The 18607-nt window shown below is 40.2% G+C and overlaps 5 protein-coding genes across 5 annotated transcripts; 2 read left to right on the forward strand and 3 right to left on the reverse strand.

Moving 5' to 3' along the window:
* Window positions 1–1826: 1826 nt before the first annotated feature.
* Window positions 1827–2151, reverse strand: LOC115226622 (histone H4). The gene has a single exon (XM_029797635.2). It carries the CDS (start codon window positions 2136–2138, stop codon window positions 1827–1829), a length of 312 nt encoding a protein of 103 aa, XP_029653495.1. The 5' UTR covers window positions 2139–2151.
* Window positions 2152–7008: 4857 nt separating this feature from the next.
* LOC115226620 (histone H2B, gonadal-like) lies at window positions 7009–7387 on the reverse strand. Its single transcript, XM_029797632.2, has one exon. The coding sequence runs from the start codon at window positions 7385–7387 to the stop codon at window positions 7010–7012; it is 378 nt and encodes a 125-aa protein (XP_029653492.1). The 3' UTR covers window position 7009.
* A 241-nt stretch (window positions 7388–7628) lies between these two features.
* Window positions 7629–8898, forward strand: LOC115226612 (histone H2A-like). The gene is made up of 2 exons (XM_029797626.2): window positions 7629–8026; window positions 8888–8898. Exon 1 carries the CDS (start codon window positions 7635–7637, stop codon window positions 8010–8012), a length of 378 nt encoding a protein of 125 aa, XP_029653486.1. The 5' UTR covers window positions 7629–7634; the 3' UTR covers window positions 8013–8026; window positions 8888–8898.
* Window positions 8899–16687: 7789 nt separating this feature from the next.
* Window positions 16688–17084, reverse strand: LOC115226615 (histone H2A-like). The gene has a single exon (XM_029797628.2). The coding sequence runs from the start codon at window positions 17063–17065 to the stop codon at window positions 16688–16690; it is 378 nt and encodes a 125-aa protein (XP_029653488.1). The 5' UTR covers window positions 17066–17084.
* A 234-nt stretch (window positions 17085–17318) lies between these two features.
* Window positions 17319–17728, forward strand: LOC115226619 (histone H2B, gonadal-like). The gene has a single exon (XM_029797631.2). The coding sequence runs from the start codon at window positions 17322–17324 to the stop codon at window positions 17697–17699; it is 378 nt and encodes a 125-aa protein (XP_029653491.1). The 5' UTR covers window positions 17319–17321; the 3' UTR covers window positions 17700–17728.
* Window positions 17729–18607: the final 879 nt, after the last annotated feature.

Genomic DNA, 18607 nt, shown 5'->3' on the forward strand with positions numbered 1-18607 from the left:
ACACCGTATGGGCCCCTCGACTTTATTTCACAACGCTGGATTCATGCGATTTAGCTAAGAATTTTGGAGTGCATTTAACCATGGGAGAAGGATTTTTCAGTTAAAAGAAATTCAAGTATATTCAGGCTGTTGTTTCTAGCACATCCCACGTCTACCTTGATGTTTTTCAATAGTTTTCGCTGCGAATGCGCACATGCTACTAAAATTTTCCCTCCCATTGTTTTTAATAAAATATTAGAAAAAAGGTACCTTATTTTTGTTGCTACTAAAATCTTCCCTCCCGTAAGGGTTTATTAACTGTAACCTTTTTAGCAAGGAGGAAATATTATTATAAAAACCGCCTCCCTCCCAACTTCCATTCTCCGGATCGGTTTTGTGGGCACTACGCACTTTTTAAAAACTACAGAAATATTTTCGGCTGTTCTTTCTAGCATAATAGCATACACCATGACCAGCTTCCACGTTTCAGGTCATGGGACATGCCAGAAGGCCTTTAAATCACTCTTTTTCAGTGCCTACAAAATCGGTCCGGAGAGGGTAAGGTTTAAAAACACTTTTAAAAAGATGCTCCAGATTACTTGCAAGGGGTACTGTGAAAAAAAGTCTGAAAAACCCGTCAAAACGGGGAATCTCCCACTTATGTGAGCTACTATCTCTGACGTCCGCCAATTTTTTATCCCCTCTCCATAAATCCTAGAATTTCCACTCCTGGAAAATTTGGACTGTCCGAACCCGCAATTTGTTTTATAGTTTCTAACTAATTTCCAGATGAAAGATTGTAACTTTAGCTATTTCTAAGACATCCCACAGCCACCTTCCTCGCCTTTTGTTACTAACAGCAATGCTTTTCTCCAAACACATTTGATGCAAGTTTTAAAGTAGTCCATAAAATCATTTCTAAAAGCAAAGTTGCAGATTCGGACTGCCCATTATTTTTAAACGAGAATTAAATTCGAAAGAGTATGGATTCCTGTGTACAACACCGCAAAAATTAGTCAATTTTCAGACTAACACCCGCACGATTCCCGAAAAATTTGCATATCAAAATTTCAACGACCTGCCCCCTCATTTTTCAATTTTCCGGGAATCATTTCATTTTGGCGAAATATGTAGAAAAATATGAAGATTAATTCTGATAAAAATTGGGTTTGTAAAATCTCAATTTTCCAAAAAAAAAACTATATATATATATATACCCCTAGGCCTTCAAGCAGAGTATCAGTCAAATCCAAAAAACTGCGATAACATAATGTAACCAATCTAGTCAACTTTCTGCAAAGATGTCTCTCAGTAATGACAAAGTAACCGAAGTAATTTAGGTGAAATTAAAGTGGAAACTTTCCTTAACTTTTATAAAAACTGTTTTCGAATCTTTTTCCAATCTAGTGGGAAAATACGGAGATTAAAAATATGGAAAAACTCAAACTTATTTTGCAGCATGTCCGATATTGCGACCTAAATTAAGGTACGCCTTACGTAATGATATTTCTGTATTGCCCATAAGGGTTTACATAGATGGGGACAATACAATGATTTGGGGTCATGTGCACGAAATGGAACTATTTTACAGGGAAATCGAATGGATCATTCACAATGAAATTGAACAAGAACAAACAAAAAGGGTTCACACAGATGGGGACAATACAATGCCTTACGTAATGAGCCGAGAGGCTCACTGAAAGGGAGAAAAAGGAAGCTGAAATTCAAATATTTTGGATGAAGCATATCGAAAAGGTGAGGTGGCTTACATTAAGATATGAGTGGCCCTGAAAAGGGCCGGGTTTTGTCGCTACCCACGACCTCGAAGTTACAAAAACTTCACCAGCTTAACCTCCGAATCCGTACAGAGTTCTGCCTTGTCTCTTGAGAGCATAGACCACATCCATAGCGGTGACGGTCTTCCTCTTGGCATGCTCGGTGTAGGTGACAGCATCACGAATGACGTTCTCCAAGAACACCTTCAACACACCACGGGTCTCTTCGTAGATCAGACCAGAGATACGTTTCACACCACCTCGACGAGCCAGACGACGGATGGCCGGTTTGGTAATACCCTGGATGTTATCTCTCAACACCTTCCTGTGACGCTTGGCGCCTCCTTTTCCCAAACCTTTTCCTCCTTTACCACGTCCAGACATTATTCAGATGTATATTTACTTAAAAGCAAAAGTGCATTAACGGATAGCTTCTGTAGCAAGTATTTATACACAGCACGCAGACGTAGCAGAGAACACTACAAATTAGAGATCACGTGTCTAAATCAGCGAATCATAGCAATGCGTTTGGCAGCTGCTGTTTGGCGCTTTCTCTTTGTGTTCTGAGAGAAGGTGTTGGCGCTTAATTTGGTTTGTAGATAAAAAGTTTAGCCCGCAGCTGCAGTGTATATAAAGCGTAGCAGCTTTCGGCGCATTATTTGTGATTGTATTGACATCAGAATGGCTCGTACAAAGCAGACAGCACGTAAATCTACCGGAGGAAAGGCTCCTCGTAAACAGCTTGCCACTAAGGCTGCCAGGAAGAGTGCCCCAGCAACTGGCGGTGTGAAAAAACCCCATCGTTACAGGCCTGGTACCGTAGCTCTGCGAGAGATCAGACGTTACCAGAAATCCACTGAACTTCTTATCAGAAAACTTCCCTTCCAACGTCTCGTTCGTGAAATCGCTCAGGATTTCAAGACTGATCTTCGTTTCCAGAGCTCTGCCGTAATGGCTTTACAGGAGGCCAGCGAGGCTTACTTGGTCGGTCTTTTCGAGGATACCAACTTGTGCGCTATCCACGCCAAGAGAGTGACCATCATGCCCAAGGACATCCAGCTTGCCCGCCGTATCCGTGGTGAGAGAGCCTAAGTTGAAAATAACGAAGCTACTGCTTTAGCCCAACGGCCCTTTTCAGGGCCTCTAAATTTTTTCGTAAAGTTTTGCTAACCCTTAAGATAGTGGTGTGTTCTCGTGTCGTGAATTGTTTATTCGAAATGACGTCGATATATTGTTCTTTTCCGTAATTTTTTTGTGACTAATGTTCATTCCTCGTGAATTTATTCCTGTTGGAACTGACGAATTAAGCTTTTGGGTTCGTCCAATTGCATTTTTAAATGGGGCTCGGAAATTTCACAAACTTAGATCTACATGAAAAGGTTTGTGTTCCCGATTCGCTCTTGTTTTTTGTGCATGTATCTAAACGGAACTTGGGATCGGCTATCCTGTTCTTTTCACTTCATATGTCCCTTTTTGTTTGTTCTTGTAACTCATTCAATTTCATTTTCGTTGTAAATAATCCATTCGATTTCACTGTAAATAGTTCCATTTCATCCACATGACCCCAAATCATTGTATTGTCCCCGTCTATGTAAACCCTTATGGGTAATAAAGAAATATCTATACGGAACTTGCAGCACAAATAAACCATAACCGTCATTAGTTCAAGTTTTGTGATATTTGAATTTAGTTGCGAGTGAATCGGAACGAATTGTCAGATTCCATTTCTTTTTAGTTTAAAGGAGACAAAGGCTGAATGGCGCGCACGTTTCATAAAATAAAGTTTTGATGTGTGCGGTTCTGCATCCGATCTGAAGGGTTTCTATTTGTAGAACACTTATTCAAAAATTCAATTTTATGGAGGACTGCTCACTCAATTTGGAATATGATAGTCCTTAATCCTTAGTCATTCGTGATGAGAGAGCTTCAATGAAAATAACGAAGCCACTAGCCCTTTTCAGGGCCTCGAAATTTATTTCCGAAGTTACTTCGTGTACACCGGACTTTTTTTTAAGAACCATTTTTTCGGATTCCTGCGTTTATGTGAAAACAAATCAACTTTTCAAATTTCACCCCTTCTCCCAGTTTGAAATTTTAATTTTGTTTACCTTAAAGGGATCGTAGCGAATTAAACATGCAAATCGAAATTAAATAAACAATAATGTGAACAGAATTTGTTTCACGATTTCAAAATTTTAAATTCAATAAGCATATAGATATGAAGGTTTTGACTGCTATTTCTAGCATGGTTAGTATCCCTTAGATACGTTTAATTATAATTTTATATATATAGATATAGATATGGATAAACGGATGGGGATACCTTAAAGAGGTAGCGAATTGACAAACATGCCGGTCAAAGCGAAAAGATCCGAAGTGAAATATAAGCAATAAAGTGTGTGCGTGGGTACTATTTAAGAAGAGTGGTTACCTAGCAAAGTAAATAAAACACAAAATACATTTTTTTTAAAACAAAGTAAATAGGCGCAGGAGTGGCTGTGTGGTAAGTAGCTTGCTAACCAACCACATGGTTCCGGGTTCAGTCCCACTGCGTGGCATCTTGGGCAAGTGTCTTCTGCTATAGCCTCGGGCCAACCAATGCCTTGTGAGTGGATTTGGTAGAAGGAAACTGAAAGAAGCCTGTCATATATATGTATATATATATATATATATATGTGTGTTTGTCCCCCTAGCATTGCTTGACAACCGATGCTGGTGTGTTTACGTCCCCGTCACTTAGCGGTTCGGCAAAATAGACCGATAGAATAAGTACTGGGCTTACAAAGAATAAGACCCGGGGTCGATTTGCTCGACTAAAGGCGGTGCTCCAGCATGGCCGCAGTCAAATGACTGAAACAAGTAAAAGAGTAAATAAAGCAAAAACACAAAGTAAGGATCGAGTGCGAGTGCGCGCACCGGGACCACTCTTCTTAAATAGCACGTTGTCAGTGTGGACAAGAACAAGCACACACACACACAGCCTTTCTCCTCCCATTAAAAGATGTTTTTTTGTTGGAAGAAAAAATGCCGCAATAATTATGCACCAACCAATATACACATATCTATATGCTTATTGAATTTGAAATCTTGAAAACTTTGATTTCTTGTATATTCCGTATTTCCGTCATCGAAAACAGAAATCTGCGGAACAAGAAATAAAAATCGGAAAGGTCTGTTTTTGTGAGGGGGCGGAAGGGATTCTGCACCAGGTCCATTTCATGAACCCAAATCATTGTATTGTCCCCATCTATGTAAAACCCTTATGGGGTAATAAAGAAATAATTCTGCACCAGGTCCGCTGGAGAGACGGGGTGAAGTTTGAAAAATTTAAAATTTGGGGAATTATAAATTTGGACGTTTTTGTGAGGGGGCGGAAGGGATTCTGCACCAGGTCCATTTCATGAACCCAAATCATTGTATTGTCCCCATCTATGTAAAAAAACCCTTATGGGTAAATAAAGAAATAATTCTACACCAGGTCCGCTGGAGAGACGGGGTGAAGTTTTTAAAAAAATTTAAAATTTGGGGGATGTTGGGGTGGGGATTATAAATTTGGACAAGGTGGTTTCAAAAAAATTTCCAAAAGAATTTCAAAATTTTAAATTGGGGAGGGGAGGTGGAATGAAATGTGAAAAGGGTTTTTTTTTTTTCGTTTTTGGTCACTATAAAGATCTTCACCCGGGAACGATAAAAGGAATTAACCAGACTGGAACGGGTGTGTTTAATAAGTGTGTGGGGAAAAAAATAGGAAAAAAACGATGTGCACTGACGACCCTGGGGGTAGGGAGGGGATTTTCGGAAAATTCACAAGATCCGATTTTTCCGTCATAAATTCGGGTAAAATGGATATATATTGATTTTTTTTTCTAGCAGAATCCCACGTTTTTGGTTATGGAAGATCTGATTCTGAAAAAAAAAATCTTTTCAAAATTCCTTTGTTATCGCAGATTTGTGAGATTTGGCTGTTATTTCTAGCACGTGGGTGGATAGCCGGCTTGAAGGCCTGAGTTGACAGAATCGTAATCTTACGGCATTCGTTATTTTGTATCGGATATCTTCGCGACCTCCGTGACAGTTACTAAAATGGAAGGAGAAAGGTAAAGGGTTGCGCGTGCGTGCTTGCTTGCTCTTGTCTGTGTGTGCGCCCTTTTTCCCGTCAGGGACAAGCACACGCACACACAACCCATTCGCTTTCTCTTCCCATTTTAGTAGCAGTCACGGGGCTAAGATATCTGAAGTGAATTGTCGTGTTGTCACGGAAGCAAGCGAAGTTTTATTGTCAAATCGAGTTAAACCGAAGGAATGCAATATGTTATATTTATTCAAAAAGCCCCTATTATAAACCACTCCCTACAAAATTACTATAAAGCATATTACAGTAAAAATCCCATTCGGAATAATCAAGCAGAATTCGTATCTACACTCTTTTACTTGTTTCAGTCATTTCACTGCGGCCATGCTGGAGCACCGCCTTTAGTCGGGCAAATCGACCACGGGACTTATTCTTTGTAAGCCCAGTACTTATTCTATCGGTCTCTTTTGCCGAACCGCTAAGTGACGGGGACGTAAACACCAGCATCGGTTGTCAAGCAATGCTAGGGGGACAAACAGACACACAAACATATATATACATATATACGACGGGCTTCTTTCAGTTTCCGTCTACCAAATCCACTCACAAGGCATTGGTCGGCCCGGGGCTATAGCAGAAGACACTTGCCCAAGATGCCACGCAGTGGGACTGAACCCAGAGCCATGTGGTTGGTAAGCAAGCTACTTACCACACAGCCACTCTAATTTTCGCCACTACTATATGTATAAGGCCTGTGCGGGGGTCGGATGTGAGATGCTATGTACAAATTACACTATCACTTTCACGGCTGGGACACTTTCCCCTCACTCACGTCAATTCTATTTGCTGCAATAAAATCCAAATTGCCTACCTCGTATTTCAGTTCGTTATGTGTGGATATGACTAGGGCTCGTTTAAGGTTAACATGCAATTCCGAAGAGAAAACAGGATCGAAAGAATTGGATGCATCACCGAACCCAGATCAGATGTCCCCATTGCTTGCCCAGAACAACCCCTTATCCTACCTCGGCGATCAAAAGATCGTGCTTCGAACGACACCACGTAGCGACACGTATATCGTGAATAACAAATAAAATCGCAGATCTATAGAAAATCGATAGTTTACAATCACGAAAATGTAGGTGGCCCTTAAAAGGACCGTTTTTTTTCAAGAGACCAAGATTTACTTGCTGCTGGTGTATTTGGTAACAGCCTTGGTACCTTCAGAGACGGCGTGCTTAGCCAACTCCCCAGGGAGAAGCAGACGGACAGCAGTCTGCACCTCACGGCTACTGATGGTTGAACGTTTGTTGTAGTGGGCCAAACGGCTGGATTCAGAAGCTATTCTTTCGAACAAATCGTTGACGAAACTGTTCATGATGGACATAGCTTTGCTGGAAATACCAGTGTCGGGGTGGACTTGTTTCATTACTTTGTAGATGTAGATGGAATAACTTTCCTTCCTCTTCTTCTTGCGCTTCTTGTCTCCTGCGGGACGTGAAGTTTTGGCCTTGGAAGCCTTCTTGGCTCCTTTCGAAGCGGTAGCTGGTGCTGGTGGCATGATGTCACTAGCGCTACTGCTAACTCTGCAGCTACCCTATTTATAGCTGTCAAGTAGGCTCAGCAGATGAACAGTTTTTGCAAATCGGCGCCGTTCATTTTCATTGGTTGAATTTGGCAACTATGTCACGTGACAAAAGCCCGCTTATTTTTCACCTGCTTCTCGACTGCTGGAGCCGATTAAGCAGTATTTAAAGGCGAAAAGCTCTATATAATTTTTAGTTACACACTAGTATCGAACTTTGAAAATGTCTGGACGTGGTAAAGGAGGAAAAGTGAAGGGAAAGAGCAAGACCCGTTCATCCCGTGCTGGACTTCAGTTCCCTGTCGGTCGTATCCACCGTCTTCTCCGTAAGGGAAACTATGCCCAACGTGTTGGTGCCGGAGCTCCAGTCTACTTGGCTGCTGTGATGGAATATTTGGCTGCCGAAGTGTTGGAATTGGCAGGAAATGCTGCCAGAGACAACAAGAAATCGAGAATTATTCCCCGTCATTTGCAGTTGGCCATCCGTAACGACGAGGAGTTGAACAAACTTTTGTCTGGAGTGACCATCGCCCAAGGTGGTGTTCTTCCCAACATCCAGGCTGTTCTTCTCCCCAAGAAGACCCAGAAGGCTTCCAAGTAAGCGCTTTCTGTGGAGTCTACCTTCAGCATCAACGGCCCTTTTCAGGGCCCGCTACATCATAATTTTAGTCTACTTACCGTTTATTTTGCGATCCGATTCTTCATAACACATCACGAACCGTTATTCCATAGATACAGTTTATGGTCATCAGCTCGAGTTGGGTGCTTCGTAATCATCTTATCTGTTTAAAGCTATTGTATTCTTTTGATTGAACTCCTAGCTATTTGATGTTTTTACATAACTCTTATGAATTACTGTCGGATGGTTCCAGGTGATGACCTCGCTAATATTCTAAGATTACGGATTTTCAAAATGTTTTAAACTGTGACTGGGAGAAAATGGGTATATTTTAATACTGAAAGTTTCGAAATTTGCCGAAAAATATTGGGTCATCAAGGTAAAAGGGAACAAGGCTACTTGGTGTGGTAAGATCTAAAACGAATTTGGGTTAAAAAAATGACTCCCAGCAATGACCTCTCTGATATTTTGACTTTATAAATAAGGGATGGGGGTGAAAAAGTTGGAATTTCAGAATTTTATTAAAAATATAAATGTAGCGAAATTTGCCGAAAAGTATTAGTCATCAATGTAAGTAAAAAAAAAAGGCTAATAGGTGTAAAAAGATCTAAATCATTTTGAGCAAGCGATCGGAGATGGCTTTCGGGAAATTCACACGATCCGATTTTTCCCTCATAACTTTCAGGAAAAGTATCTTTTAATGAAAGTTTATACAAATACCTTTTCAAACAGCGTAGGAATTTGAGGAAAACTTTTTTCTCGGTGGACAGGGTAGAAGTTTCGGATCAGAAAGACTACATAGCTATTTTTTTTAATTTCCCACCATCCAGACCGATTTTTGGCCTAGGAAAGGACAGGAAAGAGTGTAATTTGACGGAGATTTGGCTATTCTTTCTAGCACATTCCAGGGCTACCCTCGTTACTTTCTCGTTCACGCATGTATTAATGTTTCCCAATATTCTTCTCCCCATGAACACATTTATGCTATAAAGAGAAATATTCAACATTTGTGATTTTCTGTCAGCCCTACTCTCCGCCTCTGATTACTCTTTTACTTGTTTCAGTCATTTGATTGCGGCCATGCTGGAGCACCGCCCTTAGTCGAGCAAATCGACCACGGGACTTATTCTTTGTAAGCCCAGTACTTATTCTATCGGTTTCTTTTGCTGAACCGCTAAGTGACGGGGACGTAAACAAACCAGGATCGGTTGTCAAGCAATGCTGGGAGGACAAACACACACATACATACATATATATACATATATACGACGGGCTTCTTTCAGTTTCCGTCTACCAAGTCCACTCAAGGCTTTGGTCGGGTCGGGGCTATAGAAGACACTTGCCCAAGATGCCACGCAGTGGGACTTGAACCCGGAACCATGTGGTTGGTTAGCAAGCTACTTACCACACAGCCACTCCTGCGCCTATTGTTTCTGTTTGTAATTTAAAATATTGGAGAGACTGGGGTCATTTCTGGCATTTATCCACTGGTTTTAAGAAAAGAAATAGGTAAGAGATTAATTTTAAATAGCATAATTTCTGTTAGAAAATGTTTTGGCAATCTTTCGTCTCTAGTAGACCTTTCCGTCGATTTCCGTAAAAAAAATTTTTTTTTTTTTTACATATGGGCTTGCGGGAACTTTTGAAGTAATGAGAGCGAAAGAGACTAAGAGAAAGCGATTGTATGACGAGGGAAGTTCTTTTGAAGTTACCGTCCAGGGGAAGCATTGATATACATGTGTGTGTGTGTGTTTGATGGGGTGTGGGAGACAGACAGTATGTTGTGTAAGTGAAGTGCTTCTGTTAGTGTGTGTGAAGAGACAGAGTAATGTGTGAAAGAAAGAGATAACTGAAATTTTTTACTCGGTGTATGTGTATATGTATGTATATTACTTCAAAAGTTCCCGCAAGCCCATATGTAAAAACAAAAAAAAATTTTTACGGATATCGACGGAAAGGTCTACTAGAGACGAAAGATCGCCAATGTTTTTTCTCTTAAACACAGACATGGTCCAATGGTATCATTAAGGATGGTGGGGAAAGAAAAAGTAACTTCCAAACGGTTTTTTTCACAAAAGGATGCCCCCCTCGTCATTTCGAAGGTTGTGGTGAAAACCAACTGGAAAATCCCCGTCAAAATGGAGAAATTCCAACTTATGTGGTCTTCTTCATCCGAAACACTTCTCCCCACTCGCCTTGGAAAAAAGTTCCTCCCACAAATTTCTTTATAATCGTAATCTATTCCGTTTGAAAAGAAAAAAAAACATTTACTCTCTACTCTTTTACTTGCTTCAGTCATTTGACTGTGGCCATGCTGGAGCACCACCTTTAGTCGATCGAATCGACACCGGGACTTATTCTTTGTAAGCCTAGTACTTATTTTATCGGTCTCTTTTGCCGAACCGCTAAGTTACGGGGTTGTAAACACACCAGCATCGGTCGTCAAGCGACGTGGGAGGGGGACAAACACACATATATAATTTCTTTATTATTCATACGGATTACCACAGATGGGGACAATACATATATACGATGGGCTTCTTTCAGTTTCCGTCTACCAAATCCGCTCACAAGGCTTTGGTCGGCCCGAAGCTATAGTAGAAGACACTTGCCGGAGGTGCCACGCAGTGGGACTGAACCCGGAACCATTTATATAAACTTTCATTAAAATATAGCTATTTTCCTGAAAGTTATGAGGGAAAAGTCGGATCGTGTGAATTTTCCGATGGTCCCCCATCCCCCACTCTCGTTCGTGTGCGCTAATTTTTTACATTCGTTTTCTACACATTTTTAAATAGGTTTAAATACCTATTAGACTAGTTTTTTTGTTTTTAGTCACTTTGTGTCAATGAAACAAGGAAGGTAGTCATGGGAAGTGCTAGAAATAACAGCTAAATCTCCCTTAAATCGCCTTTTCGTCTAGGTTTCTCCCATGGTTTATTAGTGCATCGTGCCAAGAAATAATAATAATAATAATTTCAACCCTCGAAACATTAAACTCATTTGCGTTAAACATTTTACCAACTCAATATATATTTCAATGACAAAATACCTGCGTATGATTGATTGATTGATTCTAGTTTCAGCTCATGAGCTGTGGCCATGCTGGGGCACCGCCATGTTTGCTGTTCTTAGTTAATACCACGGAGAAACTCGGAAATATTTTCAGCATCCAAGGATTAAATTAAAATCCGAAATCTATATATATAAAACTGTAGTTGTGTGAGTGTCTTTCCCCTTCGATTTAGATTCCTAACTACTCCCACATTTTGCGGTGCAGTTTAACCAAATTCGGGTATCTTATAGTCGTGATTCATATCGAGCCCGTCTGGCTATTAGCGCGCGTCTACGATGAGTCTACGATTTTAAAAATAATTTAACATCATTTTTTATTCCATTTTAATGCATAATTTTTCGTGTGTCGATGGCGGCGGAGTTGGCGTCCATGGTCACACCTGCACCTGTTTGCTTCTCCCCCTTCTTCCCTCCCTCGTGAAGCTGTGGGGAAGGGAGTGTAAGGAAATCAACGTCGTAAAGCGTTGTCAAGGAGACCAGCGTTCTTTTAGAACAACGACTTCATGGCTTGAAGACACCAAAACAGAAATGGCTAAGAAAGCCCGAATTGGCATCTATAAGGGAAGTAACTCTCTAAAAATGCTTATGTAGTTATTTCCCTTACAAACCCGAGCAACGCCGGGCGATACTGCTAGTTTAAAATGAAACTAATGAGCTGAAGGTATATTAGACTATTTAAAGTCATAAATATATGTTCAGGATGTGAGGGTATCCATAGCTGTGCAATAAAAAGCTTATTTCGCAACCGTGGTTCTAGATTCAATGCGCGATCGGCTGACGTGTGGCACTTACCAGCGATGACACGCAATGGGACCGAACCCGGGACTTGGTGATGGCAAAGCAAACGTAACCATTTCGGACGTGTGGGTTTATGCCGAACACCTGTTGTCAGACGGAAGAAGAGTTCAGCTGTCGTCTGAGTCAATCTTAAAAATTGACCCGCCTGGTTTCATGACGAACGAAGGTAAGCATTGCTTTCTCGTGACGGTAGCAGTTGCGAAAGGGGTTATATGGAAGACTAGAGTGAAAGGTATAATGTCTGTCAGACACCATGATCTCTGGCACCGCCCTAACGAACTTTTTCAGGTTCCATCTGAAAAGGAAGGTGGGGCTAGAGAAAAGGTGTCTGTCAGAGTCTGTATTCAAAAAGAGATGGATGCTAGGTGTGAAAGGCCTTGCATGAACACGCCGTGATCCCTTACCAAAAGGTTTCAGTTAAAATAACAGGGCTCGTGGGGTCGGCTAACCTGTTCTTTTGACTTCATAAGTCCCTTTTTGTTTGTTTGTTCTTATTCGATTTCATTTTCATTATAACTCCATTGTAAATAACCCATCCGATTTCACTGTAAATAGTTCCATTTCATCCACATGACCCCCAAAATCATCGTATTGTCCCCATCCATGTAAACCCTTAGGGGTAATAAGCAAACGTAACCATTTCGTTATATATTAATCATGAAATCAGATTTTATTGCTGTCTCGATAACGGCGGAAGGGAGATAACTCGGACGTAAACTGGCTGACAACATTTTAGCGAATATCAAAAATATTTGTGTCTGCTTTGATAATTTCATGAATTTGAGGTCTTGTTCTGTTATAAAACATTAACGGATTAACACAATCAATAGACAGCATAAAGCTTTACATCAGATCGTAATTATTATAAAAACTGCAGTAATAACGTCCCTCCTCCAGCTGGTTGTGAATGTTCCCCTACTCCTAGTCAAACCGGATCGAGCAAACTCATGGCCAAGCACTGTCACATCCAGTCTTTTCATGGATATCTACGGATATATTTTATTATATTATATCTTTTGCCTTCCATGGAGGTATAATGTGGTTCGCTGTTGATTTGGCTGGTATCAGCACAGCGAGAAGACTACATACAGATCATCCAGTTTAGAGAACAAATCACCAACTATAAATTATTTCGGATGTCGTTTCGTAATCTAAAACTGTACAAATTTTATTTCTGTATTGTTTCTTGTGAATTAATCACAAGAAACAATACACATTGTTTCTAAGATGCTCTCTCATTTACAGAATTGCGATGTCAACACTAAAAATACTTTTTCTCATCGCACTTCCGAATGGAATATTTAGACATTCTTTAGATCGCCTAATACTTTACTTTATCGTTAATATGATGTAGATCCAGGGATCTAAGGTACACAAAGCCAAAATTTTAAATTAAGGAGTGAAATTTGAAAAAAATTTCGCCTTTGCCACCTCCGACATCTAAAGCGTAAGAATCCGTAAAATACACTTTTCAAGGAGGTGCGATGTTAAAAAAAAAAGCCTCATAGCCAAGCATTCTTTCATCCATGGATATTTAGGGATATATTTTATTATATTGTGTCCTTTTCATGTGAAATTAAAGTGTTCATTTTTTTTTTTTGTTTTGAAAGTTACAAAAAAATATGAATGCAGAAATAAAAGCAAACTCTTTTGAAAAGAGAAAAGTAGAAATTGCAAGAGAAATACTGCGACAAAATGAAATTAAAGAGAATCATTTTATCAACGCAAAACATCGTGTGTGTATGGAACTGAAAATGGTCTTGCTCATTTGAGATTTGGCTGTTATTTCTAGCATGTGGATAGCCAGCCTGCTTGAAGGCCAAAAATTGGGAGGAGAGGGTGTTGGGGGTATTTTGTCATTCTTTTTAAAAAATTGAAATTTTACAATTTTTTTTTTCAGAATCATAATCTTCGTAATTTGCAAAAGAAAATTTCCAGAAAAAGTGAAAAATGAAGAATAGGGGTCTAATGGGGGAGCTGGAAATTGAAATTTTGAATTTGCGATTTTCGAAAATCTTTTTTTCAGAATCGGATTCTCTATAGCCGAAAACGTGGGTTTCCGGGAAGAAAAAAATCGATGTATATCCATTTTCCTGAAAGCTATGAGGGAAAAATCAGATCTTGTAGGCTGGCTTTTATTGTTTTCGTCAACAGATGGGGATCTTTATATTGATCCCTCCCTCCAGAGTAATTTTGGTCAATTTTCTTGGCATGATGCCCTTATGGGAGAAACTAAACGACAGGTGATTTAAGGGAGATTTGGCTTTTATTTCTAGCACTTCTCATGACCACACATGTTTCATTGACACAAACGTGTATTTCAATATTTGGTGACTCCAGGTCAAAGAAACAGATCCCCGTCTAATAGGTTTTAAAAAATGTGTAGAAAACGAATATGAAAAATTTGCGCAAACAAAGGGGTGTGGGTGGGGAGAGGACCTTCGGAAAATTCATACGATCCGATTTTTCCCTCACAACTTTCAAGAAAATAGGTATCTTTTAGTGAAAGTTTATACAACTGTTTTTCAAACGGCATAGGTCACGATTATAAAGAAATTTGTAAGAGAAAAGCTTTTACAACTCGAGTGGGGAGAGGTGTTTCGGGTCAAGAAAACCACGAAATTTGGTATTTCTCCGTTTTGACGGGGATTTTCCAATTGTTTTTCATCACAGCCTTCGAAATGCCATTTTATGAAAAAACGGTTTGGAAAATTTTTACCCTTCCCACCACCTTGAAGATACCAATTGGACCACACGCTTGCTCCATTGGTGATACAAGCATCAACAACAAATAAGGCTGTGTGTCTAAGAGAGAAACATTTTCTAACAGAAAGTACGCTATTTAGAATTAATTATCTCTTACATACTCTTTTACTTGTTTCAGTCATTTCACTGCGGCCATGCTGGAGCACCGCCTTTCGTCGAGCAAATCGACCCCGGGACTTATTCTTTGTAAGCCCAGTACTCATTCTATCGGTCTCTTTTGACGGGGACGTAAACACACCAGCATCGGTTGTCAAGCAATGCTAGGGGGACAAACAGACACAAACATATACACACACACACACACATATATATATATATATATATATATATATATATATATATATATATATATATATATATATGTATGTATACATATATACGACAGGCTTCTTTCAGTTTCCGTCTACCAAATCCACTCACAAGGCATTGGTCAGCCTGGGGCTATAGCAGAAGACGCTTGCCCAAGATGCCACGCAGTGGGACTGAACCCGGAACCATGTGGTTGGTAAGCAAGCTACTTACCACACAGCCACTCCTGCGCCTATTTTTTTTTTTAAATCAGTGGATAAATGCCAGAAATGACTTCGGTCTCTCCAATATTTTAAATTATAAACAGAAACAATCAGGACTGAAAGAAAATTATAAATCTTCAAATTTTTTTAGTGTTTATGGGGACTAAAATATTGGAAAATATCAATACATGCGTCAACGAGAAAGAAACGACAGCTAAATCTGCTTTAAATCACACTTTTTCCTCTGAAAATACTTACAATTTTCTAATTCTTTCACCGAAAAGTATTTAAGAGCGAAAAATTTGGTCCGGAAGGCGGGAGTTTCAAAATATAACTTATGTGGTATTTCTGATCCGAAACTGTTTTCCCTACCCACTGGAAAAAGACTCCCTAAAAATTCTAAATTGCAATCTATGCTATTTGAAAGATATCTGTATAAACTTTCATGAAAAGTTACCCATCTTTCCTGAAAGTTATGAGGGATCGTGTGAATTTCCCGAAAGCCATCTCCCTCGTTCGCTCGCCCAAATTGTTTTAGATCTTTTTACACCTATTAGCCTTTTTTTTTTACTTACATTGATGACCAATATTTTTCGGCAAATTTCGATACATTTATATCTTTAATATAAGAAATACTAAATCTCTCGTAGAGACATGTACGGTGGTGGGGCGATAGAATGGTTGTATACTGTCAATCTAACACGAACGTGACAGTAGGGGTGTACACCACCGCTGTGTAGCCCTAGGAAATGCTTCCTAGGGCTATACAGCGGTGGTGTACCCCCTTACAGTCACGTTCGTGTTAGACTGATAGTATACAACCATTCTATATTTTTAATAAAATTCTGAAATTCCAACTTTTTCACCCCCATCCCTTATTTATAATGTTAAAATATCAGGTCATTGCTGGGAGTCATCCTATAGTGACTTATAAAGGGTTGTGTAAAATATTTCTTTTAATAGAATTTTCCCAAATGTTTCAATCATCTTTTCTTACTTAAATCCCAGCAATGGACAACGCGTGAGTCACTCCGGCTGTAAAACATCAACATGTGAGTGACAAAGAAACGAAGTGTGGGCTAGAAACAACAGCCAAACCTCCCTTATATCAAACCTTTGTAAGCGACTCCACCTAGTTTAAATTAAGCCCCGACACACGCAATTCGGATAGACTGGTTCCACATCACAGCACCGCCTGCCCGCTCTTTCTGTATTGACACCGTATCCGCTTATTGTATCGCCACTGCCCTTAACATCCAAGAAATTATTGTCAGAAAGAAGTTACTTAAAGGATAAAAATTGCTGTCCACGATACGATCTCTTGGGTAATCTGTATTAAAAAAAAAACGGATTGGTGTTGTTTTACCGTTTCCTATGTTAGAAACGGGCAAGATAAACCACCCACATTAAAGATCGCAAAGAAAACCGGCAAGAAGACTATGTGTAGAAAATGAGGGGCCCTGAAAAGGGCCGTTATACGAAGGCAAACGCCATCAGCGAAGGCGCTTACTTGGAAGCCTTCTGGGTCTTCTTGGGGAGAAGAACAGCCTGGATGTTGGGAAGAACACCACCTTGGGCGATGGTCACTCCAGACAAAAGTTTGTTCAACTCCTCGTCGTTACGGATGGCCAACTGCAAATGACGGGGAATAATTCTCGATTTCTTGTTGTCTCTGGCAGCATTTCCTGCCAATTCCAACACTTCGGCAGCCAAATATTCCATAACAGCAGCCAAGTAGACTGGAGCTCCGGCACCAACACGTTGGGCATAGTTTCCCTTACGGAGAAGACGGTGGATACGACCGACAGGGAACTGAAGTCCAGCACGGGATGAACGGGTCTTGCTCTTTCCCTTCACTTTTCCTCCTTTACCACGTCCAGACATTTTCAAAGTTCGATACTAGTTTGTAACAAAACAGGGAAGTGAATTTTTTTTTCAGCCTTTCGCCTTTAAATACTGCTTAATCGGCTCCAGCAGTCGAGAAGCAGGTGAAAAATAAGCGGGCTTTTGTCACGTGACATAGTTGTCAAATTCAACCAATGAAAATGAACGGCGCCGATTTGCAAAAACTGTTCATCTGCTGAGCCTACTTGACAGCTATAAATAGGGTAGCTGCGAAGTTACCAGCACTAGTGACATCATGCCACCAGCACCAGCTACCGCTTCGAAAGGAGCCAAGAAGGCTTCCAAGGCCAAATCTTCGCGTCCCGCAGGAGACAAGAAGCGCAAGAAGAAGAGGAAGGAAAGTTATTCCATCTACATCTACAAAGTAATGAAACAAGTCCACCCCGACACTGGTATTTCCAGCAAAGCTATGTCCATCATGAACAGTTTCGTCAACGATTTGTTCGAAAGAATAGCTTCTGAATCCAGCCGTTTGGCCCACTACAACAAACGTTCAACCATCAGTAGCCGTGAGGTGCAGACTGCTGTCCGTCTGCTTCTCCCTGGGGAGTTGGCTAAGCACGCCGTCTCTGAAGGTACCAAGGCTGTTACCAAATACACCAGCAGCAAGTAAATCTTGGTCTCTCGAGAAAACGGTCCTTTTAAGGGCCACCTATATTTTCGTGATTGTAAACTATCGATTGTCTATTGATCTGCGATTTTAGTCCGTTACTCACCGCATAGATGTTGCGCGAAGACGATTCCACTTTTTTTCCTTTCTAGTCTGCACCGTGCATCTTGCCTTCTACACTAGCAACCGGCGAGCGAACTTGTCACCACCGTTACCGTATTTTCCCGTGTAGCAGCCACTATTTTATTTTTAATCTAATAAAGAGTTATTGTCGAAATATTTGTAGTAAAATACAATGACAATACGGTACTGTTTGAGAAGGGCGGTCCCTACGCTTGTACGCGTATGCAAATTAATAGATGGGTTTCTTTACACAAAGTAAATGGTTTTACAAAGTAATTATTTTTGAAAAGCAATGTATAACACCTGTTTTTAGCACCCCCCCGACTGAATTTGTATGAACATTTGTTATAGGATCGACAATTTTTGGAATGGGTTTATCTTGCAATTTGCTCCTAATCTATTTACGTTGTTTGGAAAGAACAATTTAGTTAACTTGATTTACTAATAAATCAAGTCCTTTTCAGGGGCTAATGCCGTCACACCTTGAAAATGCATTTTTTAAGAAAATTATGTCAGATGAAAGTGCACCCGTTAACGGGAGCAAAAAGAGGCAGCCTACTGGGTGCGCAAACGAACCTAGGGAGTGGGTACCCTCGCAAAATTCACAAGATCCGATTATTCCCTTGCAAATTTCGTCTCTAGTAGACCTTTCCGTAAATTTTTTTTTTTTTTTTACATATGGGCTTGCGGGAACTTTCGAAGCAATATACATACATATACACATACACCGAGTAAAAGATTTCAGTTATCTCTTTCTTTCACACATTACTCTGTCTCTTCACACACTA

This window comes from Octopus sinensis, linkage group LG30 (assembly GCF_006345805.1).
Source record: "Octopus sinensis linkage group LG30, ASM634580v1, whole genome shotgun sequence".
In the NCBI taxonomy this organism is placed as follows: Eukaryota; Metazoa; Mollusca; class Cephalopoda; order Octopoda; family Octopodidae; genus Octopus; species Octopus sinensis.

Excerpts from the sequence above, each read along its gene's own strand:
- LOC115226619 (XM_029797631.2), top strand. The coding sequence starts at position 17,322 with ATGCCACCAGCACCAGCTACCGCTTCGAAAGGAGCCAAGAAGGCTTCC.
- LOC115226620 (XM_029797632.2), bottom strand. The coding sequence starts at position 7,387 with ATGCCACCAGCACCAGCTACCGCTTCGAAAGGAGCCAAGAAGGCTTCC.
- LOC115226615 (XM_029797628.2), bottom strand. The coding sequence starts at position 17,065 with ATGTCTGGACGTGGTAAAGGAGGAAAAGTGAAGGGAAAGAGCAAGACC.
- LOC115226622 (XM_029797635.2), bottom strand. The coding sequence starts at position 2,138 with ATGTCTGGACGTGGTAAAGGAGGAAAAGGTTTGGGAAAAGGAGGCGCC.
- LOC115226612 (XM_029797626.2), top strand. The coding sequence starts at position 7,635 with ATGTCTGGACGTGGTAAAGGAGGAAAAGTGAAGGGAAAGAGCAAGACC.